This window comes from Orbicella franksi, chromosome 11, assembly GCF_964199315.1.
Source record: "Orbicella franksi chromosome 11, jaOrbFran1.1, whole genome shotgun sequence".
NCBI lineage: Eukaryota > Metazoa > Cnidaria > Anthozoa > Scleractinia > Merulinidae > Orbicella > Orbicella franksi.
Genome location: NC_138155.1, coordinates 1,729,338 through 1,741,457, shown reverse-complemented (window position 1 = coordinate 1,741,457; position 12,120 = coordinate 1,729,338). Strand labels below are relative to the sequence as shown.

The 12,120-nt window shown below is 36.7% G+C and overlaps 3 protein-coding genes across 5 annotated transcripts in view; 1 reads left to right on the top strand and 2 right to left on the bottom strand.

Moving 5' to 3' along the window:
• LOC145502758 (uncharacterized) overlaps positions 1 to 12,120 on the bottom strand; it is a 274,518-nt gene that overhangs the window by 60,530 nt on the left and 201,868 nt on the right. The window lies entirely within an intron of this gene.
• Positions 1 to 12,120, bottom strand: part of LOC145502762 (uncharacterized) — a 263,593-nt gene that overhangs the window by 81,791 nt on the left and 169,682 nt on the right. The gene's annotated exons all lie outside the window — the stretch shown is intronic.
• Positions 5,600 to 8,280, top strand: LOC145503277 (uncharacterized). The gene is made up of 4 exons (XM_081482772.1): positions 5,600 to 5,877; positions 5,967 to 6,074; positions 6,811 to 7,407; positions 8,174 to 8,280. Exons 1-4 carry the CDS (start codon positions 5,607 to 5,609, stop codon positions 8,278 to 8,280), a joined length of 1,083 nt encoding a protein of 360 aa, XP_081338898.1. The 5' UTR covers positions 5,600 to 5,606.

Below are 12,120 nucleotides of genomic sequence, written 5' to 3'. Positions count from 1 at the left end.
AGTGAATCAACAACTGAGCTGATTTTAACTGCTAATCTCACCAGCCAAAAGGAACTTATCCCTGGCTGACATATCACAAGAAAGAAAAGACTCTAAATGAGTAATGTTGAAGGTACCGTATATGTAAACTGGCCAGGCTGAGAAGCCAGCTCAGCTTGTTGATAATCCAGCAACTTTTTGTTCGCTGCATCCCTGCAATTACTTCTTTCATTTAAGTGTAAAACAATGTTTTATTATGTGCAGTACTTACAATCTTCAATTTCCTACTTCAGACTTTCAACTTCCCTCTTTAATTCCCTTTTCTCCTCCTTGCAATGCACATTGATGCACTTTGTAGGGGGAAATGAAGATTTTGGTGTCTTCATCCCAACTTGTGGCCGGTGCATAAGTTGGGATGGTAGTTGTACCAATGGCTGTGGGGTGTTGACTTCTGTGTCAGACTCTCCACTGCTAGATGAGATTATGCTGTCTTCAGAATCATCCGCTACCGTAAAGGGTGCTGTTATTGAAGCAACCAGCTGAGCACAGCTTTTTTTCTGTGCCTCTGATGGAGCTTTTTTGGCTATGATTCAACAAAATGATAGTATAGTTATAGAGGGTTGTCAATGGACATTTGCAATAGTTAACTTAGAGTGCTCTTATGATCAAATCAACCTCTAAAGTGCAAAACCTGCACTTTAGAGGCTGAAGCTTCGGTGAGAGGCTAAACTTAGTGCGAGGTTTTTATTAGCATTGAAAAAAAATATATGTACATTTTTTGGAGTGACCTTCTCCTTCAAGGGGGGAGACTCTTTATTATAGCTACATGTACTAATTGACTGCTAAGGAAGGTTTCTAATCACAGCCATATTTGACCAGTCATGTGATCAGAACAGAGAATATCCTTACAATGCAAACTACACTTAGATTTGAAACATAAATCAGCATTGAGAGATAAAGAATGTTCAATTGTTTACCTTTTTCTTTCTTGTTTGAGACTTTTTTGTCCCCAGCTGAAAAGATTGGAAAATACAACATTTCAGTTGTTTTCAAGTCATGTTTTTATTCATTTGGCAGCATGAACGATATATATAACATTAAGCATACGCTGTATGCTCATTTTTTAAATATACATGTATACATGTACATGTAGATATACATGTATCTTTCCCTTTTCCATGATGTGCCTTTAGGATGACACAGACAAAGACAAGAAAAGAAAAGAAAAGAAAAGAACTATTGTAACTGGCATCCACTCTAGGGTTTCAAAATATTTCAAAATGGGTATCAACAACTGGCAGAGTAAAGTAGCTGTTGCAAGTTAGCTTGTTTGTTGCGAACTGATTGGCATGACCAAAGAAACTGTTATGAATCATTCAAGGTGTACTAAAGTAGCTGACAGAACCCCAGCAGTTACTGCCTTGTTTTGAAACCCCTGTACATGTATTCTTTATAATCCACACACACATGAAAAAGGACTCCACAACAACCAACAAACTTTGCATAATTTATATTATACATATTACAGTGATAATATTGTCATGATTCTGATTATGGTTAAGTAAACCTACCTTTCTTGGATTGGACTGGGTCTTTCTTCTTTCTACTTTGTTCATTGTTACCTACAGAGCAATAGTATGTGTATGTCCTGGTTTAATCTTTGTTATAAGGTAGCATTTTACATTTTCATAACTGCCCACAGCACTCTTGTCTCTTGTTGAGGCTTATACATGTAAGTATCACATTAATTTCTTTGTATGTTGTGCTGTATATAGTATAACAGCTCATTATGTTAGAGCAGGGCCTGTTATGCTTCATATTATTATATATTGGTATATTAGTATATTATTTTTTTCTATGCAGTTGCTTTTGTCCTGGGTACTGCTCTTCAAGAAACCAGCAAATTCCCCACCCACCCCCATATAGTAACCATTCTTTTTAACGAAAGACCTGAGAATTAATATTATTACCAAGTGTTACCTTGTTTTTTCTTTTTTGAAGGCAAAGGTTTCTTCTCAGCTGTGGGAACTGTAAAAGAATGGCAGTTTAAATAGTGACACTCTTACTTTCCTCACAGCTTCATTACCCGACCATATTCAACACTTTACAGAATGATATACAGTGGAATCCTCATTTTTCCAACCTCGAAGGGAACAAAAATAATATTGGTTCAAAAAATTGGATAGTTTGAGAAATTGGGGCTAAAATTACAGTGTTCAACCGAAAGGACTTTTGATTCTAGTTATCGGGAGGTTAAAAAAATTGAGGGTTTGAGAAATTGGGATTCTACTGTATACATGTAAACCTAAAATTCTATATGTTATAAGGCTCCCCCTCCCACAAGTCTAGTATAAAAAAATAATTCCTTTACAATCCATCTAGTACTTGAAATGGTCACTAGAAATAGAGTTTACAAATCAGAATGAGAATTGATAACAATCAATTGGTACATGTAGTGATCTTTTGCAGGACCAATGATGTTGATGTAGAATACAAACAAAAGTTCTCGACAAAACTTAAAAACTCAACAACGTTGACAACCTGTCAAGAAACATGTCTTTTTCAATTGGATATTTCATATGCAAAAATTTATACAATGGGCAAATGGCTCCTCTTAAAAACTGAGTTAGGTGTGATTAAACCATATGTACATAAGGAAATAGTCACCGAAATTCCCAATTGCTCTGAGAGCATATTTAGTTGTTTTTTTACAGCTCAAAATGTTCGTGTGAAAGCAAGTCAACACTTTGAGGGTGATAAAACAAGGATTTTAAGATGTTTTAATGGAGGCATCAGCAACTGGAAATGAAATTTGTGAAAATGAAATTTACATGTATAAATTTCTGACTAAAATCACAATGACCTTTGAGCTTCTTTATAAAATATTTAGGATCGAAAGTAACCAATCAATGTTTCAGTAAAGAACATAAACTTAGCAGAGTACCTTTTCCATTCCTTTCCTTCACTTGTAACTTCTCTTGTTCAGCTAAACATATTTTAACACGAATAAAATGAGATGTTGATTACCTATATACAATCTCCCAGAATTCAATCATTAAAAACTCATATTGAATAAGGAGGATATTTTGTAGGGCTGATGACATGCATCCATTCCTTAACGGCCTGAAGGGGATGCAACCCCTAATCGAATCGAATCAATAAAAGGGCACTGTCAGTGTGAGAATTTCCAATACTGTGGTCTGTTGTTAGCTTGTCATACGTTCAAGGTTTGGGTGGCAAATTTCCACAAAATGTTGGAGCAACTTCAGAATACCCGGCCACTTTATTTACATGTTTTGGTGGGCTTTGAAGAACGAGGTATATAACAATAGTTGATATTCTTATTCAATGAGATGCTAATAAGTGGCCGGGTATTCTGGAGTTTAGCCAAAAGATTAGCTGATAATGTACTGAAAATAAATAAGTAGGCCTTATCACGATTTTTGACACTATCTATCCACACAGATTTACAGACAAATGAATAGTCTGCCATATAGAATTTTAATGTTGCAATTCAAACATTGTTCAAAATTCGATTTTCAAAAGGTTTTTTTGCCAACAAATTTCTTTTCAGACACTGTAATTTATCACCACTTTGCCTATTTGTACCTATGAAGATGGTGCTGAAAACCATGATAAGGCCAGTGCTACTCACCTTCCTCACCATCTGATTCATCGCCATACCCATCTTCTAAGAGAAATGAAGCCTCTTTAGCATCTTTCAGTTTTTCTACAAACAAAGTTGATAAGTTAACAGTTATTTCAGTATATTGTCAGTCTGAGAATGTTAATACGGTGTAGCACTAAATGAATGTACATTGTACGTACTAACACTAACACTAACACTGGTGCAACGTTAAGTTAAAAACAATGTTAATTGAAATAAGGTTTTTCACCGAGTGAAATAATTTATAAATTAAGTTACACGCTACAAAAAGCCACAACCAAACCAGAAGTTTTGATTTTGAAAGCCTAATTTTATTGTTAAATATCGAGTTCGTTATTCCCTTTATTTTAAATGATACAAGAAGAACATAAGCTTATATCTAACGTGTGCTGAGATTTGATGGCCTAAAGTATAATGGCACAAAATGAATGTATTTGCTTACCTTTGAAGTGCGAGTACACTGTACGTTCCTACAACTGGTTGCACGAAAAATCCATCATAATAAGTCTTCGATAGACGAACCTCCTTCGCTTCTCGTTCAAAAAACAGGTAAAATCACGTGATCGCTAAGCACAACTGCTGACCGCAATGTGTGACTGTACACTTCGATCGCAAAAACCCGAGACGGCGGGAAGCGGCGACAGACTACCGGTACTGAACCGAACCCGCAGAGCTTATTCGCGGCCAGGTTCTTAATATATCGAAAAAACAATTTGAAAATAATTGCCGATATCATGAGGCCGCTGGTTTAATAAGAGAAAACTAGAAATACGGCAAGGTCTCGGCAAAATACAAGGTGTTCAAATTCTACACCGGAAATGCCAGAAATACACAGGTATAGCGTCGGCTGCTGAAACGTGTAGACAGAGGTAAATCCCCAAATCAAACTTCTAACAGGATACTTCACGATATGCGAATTATTTCTCACTTAGTAAACGGTTATTTGAAATCCACAAATTTAAAAGATGTCTTGAAATTTATTCTCAGTACTGTGTATACACATACTGGAGGAAGCACGGCACGCCCCAAAAATATAATTTGCAGCCCGACTTTCGTACGAAATGCAAATGGTATTTCAGATTATACGTTGTGATGGAAAGGCAGATTGGTTGCAAATAGGCAATGGCGGGAAATAACAAAGGTTCCACGATCAAAATCTATTTTCGCGGTCCTTTATTTCGGCAAGGTCCTGCAACATACCAGGCCACGGCCAGTATACCATAGTTGTGTGTCAGATAGAAATTATTTGTCGATCCTGTTTCGATTACTACAAACTATCTTTCATTGTAAGTGGCTTGTTATATAATATGATTTTCTGGCATACCAGAGACTCACCGTGCAGGGAAATTATCTTCCCGTGCCACATTTTTTGTTGATATTGCATCGAACACTTCGAGCCAGGAGCTGCGCTGCCATCGATTACCAACTTTTGAATATTAAGTATTTCAATCTCCTCTATTGGCAGAGGAGTTGTCCCTGTACCTGTCCAAATCACAACAGCAAAGGTCATCTGTCAGTGGAGAGAAAGAGAGTAGACAATTAGAATTTTTCGCCGTGATTTTGTCGTCAGGCTTTCGTCAGGCACAGCTAGAGTCATTCCAACAAATAATAACATTACTTCCACTTTTACACGCACGGTAACACACTTGAAAAGTTCCTTACCTCGACACTCAAAGCGTCAAAGATTCCAACGATATTTAAAAAATTACTGGCGAAGGTTGCAAAAAAAAAGCGTGTACGGATGTTCCACAAGTTGAACGTGAGCGCATAAAACATGGAATAATGTAATTCCGCCCGCGCAAACCGGGGATATCTCAGAGAAACGCGCGCTTTTTTACGATTGGCGCAAATCTCATAAGGGCGCTTTGTTCGCTTTGTTCACTTTGTTAATAATGCACCCGCCAGCCGCTGACAAACCGCTGTCTGTAAAGAAAATAATGATCAAACCGTTGATTAAACCATGTCTTCCAAACGTGGAACGCTACACGGAATAGAGTTGGACGAAAAACCGAGCCCACTGAAAAAGAAGCTGGGTGATCTAAGAGTTAAAGATACTAACATATTAGGTGATGGCAATTATGTGGATGTAGAACTGGAAGCAGTCGTCGACAGCTCTAATCCAAAGAAAAGAAAGACCCACGCGGCAAAACCTGCAGAATCTCCCGCGTTGAATTGCCCACCGATTAATGCTCAAGACTATGATTTTGCCGAGCCTTCGACCAACGAGAAACGTACGTGAGAAATGGCAAGATTTGTTTTGAATTAGCCGCTACATATAGTATCAAGCTTATTTTTTTGATTTCTCATCACAAATATACAGTTGATTGCCGGGCCCAAGATTATACCGAAGGCGTCACCGAAGTCACAACTTCAGAAATCCGTACCGAGAACATGGAGCTTCCTACTCAATTCTTGGATGTCGATGGACGTGAGTATTTATCTTGGTGTCTTTGTTCTTCGGCATTTAAGCTTATGTATTAAATTCTTCTCGGCCTAGATTGGAGAATACTCGGTCGAGTGAAAAAATGTTTGTATAACGAAGCGCTAGGTGTGACATTCCTCGAAACAAAAGGGAGATTTTTGTGATATTCCCGGCATAGTCGAACGTTCGTAGATCATTTCCGAACCAATGTAACTCAATCGACCAAGTCGAACCGAACAGAACTAAATCCATTAGATTGTGTTCGATTGGGTTCAACAGCCAAACTCAATCGATCACAATCCAATGGATTATGTCCAATAGACCATTTTACAGTTGTCTTCTCAGTGACCTGGCCTTTGAATGGCAGCGAGGCTGGAGGTGACCTTGTTTTGATACAGACCTCACTGTTTTTGTTGTGTAAATAAAGTTGTTCTAATGCTAACTAGGTGCATTTACATGACAATAGTAGACAGGTCTTTATCAAAGCAAGGTCACCTCCAGCCTCGCTGCCATTCAAAGGCCAGGTCGCCGAGCAGACAACCGTAAAATGGTCTATTATTCGGTGAATATATTCCCTTGAACAAAGCAAGGTGTCCGCTTATGGGAAAGTGTCCGCCTACGGAAAAGTGTAATTTATGCAGAGTTTGACTGAGGGGTAAATGGAGAATTGAAGTGTCTGTAGGTAGAGTGGTATGACAGTGTCTGTTAGTGGAGATTGACTGTCTTTCTTTTGCTTTATTAGTGTTAGCTGACAACTTGGAGTGGTGGAACATTGTCCCACATGAAAGTGAAGCTGATGATGCCGACAATGAAGCTGATGATGAAGTTGGGGCTGGTGGTCATTATGTGCCTGTCAAAGTTCTGGATTCAGATGACATTAATGATTTCTTCGATCAATCTGAATTGCTTGAAGAATTAAAAGAGTTAAGTAACATGCAAAAAGCTATGTCTGCTATGGCTAGGGATCAAGACGAGTCAGATGAACAATTATTTTCAAATTCACAACTTACTGTGAAGGAAACTGTCATTTTGCTTTTGGGGATTATCACAAGGCACCAACTTTCTGGAGTTGCCCTTGATGACATTTTGGCTTTAATCCACCTTATTTGCCCCAAAGAAAACAGAATGCCAAAAGATTCCAAAGAAGTTTTCTCCTTTTTCCAAACTCAGTCACAAAAAATTGTTAAACATTTCTATTGCCCAAACAAGAACTGCCAATCATATGTTGGTACCATGTTACCTGCAGAAGAAACATGTGGCCTTTGTCGGTTGAAGTTAACACAGGAGGCAATGTTTCTGGAAATACCAGTACAAGAACAACTAAAGACAGTCCTGACAGGTACATTGGCAATTTTAATGCAATTAACATATTGTACTGTTAAACTTACCAATCCACCGACATTAAATCTATTATCTGCATGTATTTCAGATATTTAATTTTGTTTTTTCTTGCCTTTATTCAATCCAACCCTATGGCATGCAGAAGAAATAAATTATTAATAGTACTTTTGTGGAGAGGGTGATTACAAAAATTACCATAAGTTATAGACATTTATAGACATGCATGTATTCTACTGATGCATTGTTCACACTAGGCTGAAATGTGAGAGAATGAAAGCTGTCTTGCCGTGGCATCAGGCAGTGTATGAATTTCCAAGCAAATGCAAGTGTTAAGCAGACATTTGTTATTCTGCATGCAAATTTAAAGAGCAAATTACCAATATGTACATTTTTCCTGTATTTGATCGAACACTGTATAAATGCACCATGATATAACTATTATACTACCAAACATGAAGCATGGCTGAAACTGACAGCTTACAATGTACAGTATGTAAACAGTGCAAATAACATTTGTGTATATGGCTACATTAAAGCATGTTTACTCTTAACATATTTCAGCTTTAATGCAAGCAAATCTTCATACTATAGAAGTTTTATATGAATACTGAAATAGTATGTGTGGTGTTCAATAAAAAATGGTCCATCTGCCAGGCAGGACAGGAAGCCAGAACAATTGGTTTGTTGGCTTCTGGTAGGCAACAAACTTACTGGAAATTGAACATTAATGATTGTACATGTAATTGCCAGTAACCTTCTTATAGGGCCTGGTGTCATGGAGAAACTTGAGTACAGATTCAATAGACAAAAGAAAAGCGAGACTGCCAGTGGTACAACTTACCAAACCAAACACTATTTTAAATGTATTTAAATACTATTTAAAAACTGTTTTAAACCTATTTTATGAAATAGATTAAAAACAGGGCGAAAAGTGTATTTTTAACGTAGTTTTCGACTGCTTTTAATGGTGTTTAAACCTGTTTAAAACACTATTGAAACAAAATTTGAAATGTATTTTGAAAAGCTTTTAAAAATATAGTTAAAATTCCAAAACTCGAAATCCTTTGCTAAGTTTAAAAATATAATTAAAATAGTCTGTAACTACTTTAAAAATCTCTCGAGGAACACAGCATTCGGAATAAAAACAGGACACAAATCGTTTTAAAAACAGCTTTTAATCTGCAAGACTATTTTTAAACTAGTTTAAATGACAATTTTAAAAGTATTTTGTACAAAATAGGTTTAAAATAGGTGCAAAATTATATTTTTAACATATTTTTCGACTGATTTTAAAGGCGTTAAAACCTGTTTAAAACACTATTGAAATCCACTGTCTCAAAACATATTTCAATAGTACTTTAAACAGTTTAAAAATTAAAGTGGATCATATATGAAAAAAAATATGTCAAATACAATATAAATATATGAAAATAGCTTTAAAATAATCTAGAAATGGCATACAGTAATATAGTATAAAACAGCATAAAAATAGCACAAAATAGTATAAAAACAGTATGAAAATACTGTAAAAATAGTATAAAAATAGTATTAAAATAGTTCAAAAATAGTGTCAAAACAGCATAATAGTGCCAAAAAAATCTTAAACTTACATGCAACTTTGCTCTAGCTGTGAACAACACATGACATGCTAGAAGTCAGTGTAGGGCAAACTCAAGCTTGATGGGGGTGCTTGGCTCTACTTCTTTCTTTACTTGTATAATCAATGTATGTAGCTCTACACTTACTGTATCTGTATATGAAAAGCTGTAATAACACTTGAGCCTGCCATAATATTTTTTTTGTCTACTGTACATGTATAAAAGGCTAAAAGTTACTACAGTTTTAAAAACCAAAACATTTTTGAGTGTACGGCCATCATCAGTGGTACATATTTTCTTTGTTAAGAAGAATTGCAAACAATGTAAAGGAGTTAAAGGAACATGCATGTATCAATACCAATTGAGAACTTGAGGCTAAGGGTCCATTACTTTGTATAAAACATCTTCTATATCACTCATTTTAAGGCTAAATACAGGTTATTTACTTGTACTAGTATGCTATGTCTGCAGGGCTGTCATTAAGGGTTGTAAGCCGTAACATCTGTTATGGCTGAGTATGCTTGATTTTCCCTTGATGCTACAGGTGAAATTCCCTGTTGTTTAGAGAAATCACCCACAAAGTAACAAATTTGCTATGGGTGTGGAGAATAAGGCTACAGGTGACTAAAAAATTAATGACAACCCTGGTCTGTACATGGGAACTATATACATTGTAAACGTACATGCAGTACATGCATCAATCACTTCTAATCAAGGGAACCGTTAGGCCAATTTAGAGGGTACAACTCATTATGTGTGACTTTTGTAAATTTAGTAGGTGATGATCATGTTGTGCAAAGGTTTTGTTCATCTTTCATCACTGAGCAATGTCTGAGGCTGCAACTAAACCCTGCATCATTTATGTGGTCCATGTTACAGTTGCAAGCAACTTGTGGGTTTGATTTTGAGTCATGGACTTGTTTTATGTACATGTACAAGTGCATGTAGCAATTAAAGCTGTACCATCTTATTGGGCCTACAGATATTCATACTATGAGTAGTCCTGGCCTCTTTCGCGTAGTCTATTGTGTGTGATGCAAATGAAAACAGCGAGAAAAAAATGTTGATTTTCTTTTGTGTCACGCATGACTAAGGGCCTCTTCATATGAGCCAGGTAACTGGCCAAGTGCTGTGTTGCAAAAGCGAAGCTATTTTGCCTAAAAAGTTTTGTCCTGGGTACCCGGGCTGGAGCGTTCATATGGGAAAATTTTCATCCTGGTCACTGAGATCTTGGACGCAAAAACTGAGATCTCAGTAACCGGGCCAGCCTGGCTTCTCATACATATATGAACACATCAAAATTTTTACGAAGGAAAGAGTAGCGAGGTGAGATCTCAGAAAATGAGCCAGGCTGGTTGACCGGGCTCATATGAAGAGGTCCTAAGCCAAAGAGGGAATACTTGTAGTCTTAGCAAGCAGGGCAGGGAAAAACCCACATCCCATTGCCTGGGGCAAGTAAATTTTGCTCTTGGGCAAGTGAAAATGGAAGTTTGGAGGTCTGGTCAGGTGGGCAAGTGAAATTAGTCTCAGTACATATAATCTTGTGAATGATAATTTCCAATCAAAGCCTATTTCAAAACTTAAGACTGCAAGATGAGCAAAACAGTGAGTTGAAAGCATGGATTAATTTAAAATCCAAGCATACTTTGTATCTGACACAGCAATTGTCACTGTTGGTAGTTTCTTTCACCTAGTTTCATAGTGCCAATAAACTCATTTTGTTATAGTCTATCACTGAATATAGACAGCAACTAGTAAATGATGTAGTTGATAAGGCATGAACCCTACGTGCCCATTGGGCATTAGTAATATTTTAGTGGAGCCAACTGAAAACTAAAATATACTGGCCCACTGGGCAGCTAGATTTCATTTTTTTTTTCCCACCCTGGCAAGATGAAGCTTATAAAACCAAAACCACTTGCAGTAAGTTATAGGGAACCCAAGCTGTCACAAGTCAAGGTCATGTGCAATTTGAGGTAAAGTTTTACAAAAACTACAGTATTCCATCATGAAAGAATTAATTAATGCATACCATTTTCCCCTTGAAATAAACTTTGTAGCCGCAGTGTATGTAATATATGATCGATAATATTATTATTTACAAGTTAACAAAAATTATCCCATCAAGTTGTAAGGTTCATTCATTTCCAACAAGAAACAACTGTACTTTCACTGATGTGGCATGACTGTAGTAGCTACATATAGCTTCCTTTCTAACCCTAAATTTAGTTATTTCCTCCTTTAAAAATTTACCAATGATTGCAGAATTGCAGCAATAACTTTGTAACCGGAAGGCAGTTGAAAGACCCCTATCAGACTCACAGAGACTTTGGCCCTAACAGGGTAGCACCACTCTCCATCTCCTGTTTCTCAAAGCTGAAAATAAAAACAAAATTATTTACTGCATTGTTTAGTTATTGCAGGGTTTAATATTTTAGCGTCCATGTATGTTTTGTTATCATGTTAAGTCTATAAAGTTGCCTTTCCACTTGAAGAAAAACAAACTGTTTGATTCAACTTCCACAGCTCGCACTTTAATTTCCCTACGAAGAGATCGATCAGTTTATGCCATGTCAAGATAGTAAAATGATCACAATGGATGAGTAATTTACGGCTGCACAAAAATGGCATACACAGTTGCAAACATATAACTGCCATATAACCGATCATACATGTATATAGAACAGTACCTAATTATGTAGACTGGACGAAGAACAATTCAAAATTCAGATCTATGTTTCATAGGCAATCATCTAATTCGATAAAACAGCTGATGTGGTAACAGATATGTTACATGTATTTACATGTGCATGCATCTTTTCGAATGAAAGACACACCAAGACAGAAGATGGTCGGCTTACCTCCATTTCTTGAGACATTACCAAGTTGAAGTCTATCAGAAAGATAAATCATGGTCGCTGCACCCACGAGTCATATGATTCGGTTCGGTCCCTTAACTTTTCGTCCAGTAAAAGGTAAAAAAACAAACAAATGAACTGTTGCACTGGTTTTAAACGACTGGAACGAAACCTCCGTTTTACACAACAATTTTGAAATGGAAACAAGTCACGTGGTCACTCACATGATCTTTCATGCAATCACAGCTGACCAAA

Bases quoted from the DNA above. Each gene is read 5' to 3' on its own strand.
- LOC145503277 (XM_081482772.1), top strand. From the start codon at position 5,607: ATGTCTTCCAAACGTGGAACGCTACACGGAATAGAGTTGGACGAAAAA. The intron at 5,878-5,966 runs GTACGTGAGAAA...ACAAATATACAG, and splicing joins GCCTTCGACCAACGAGAAAC to TTGATTGCCGGGCCCAAGAT. The intron at 7,408-8,173 runs GTACATTGGCAA...ACCTTCTTATAG, and splicing joins ACTAAAGACAGTCCTGACAG to GGCCTGGTGTCATGGAGAAA.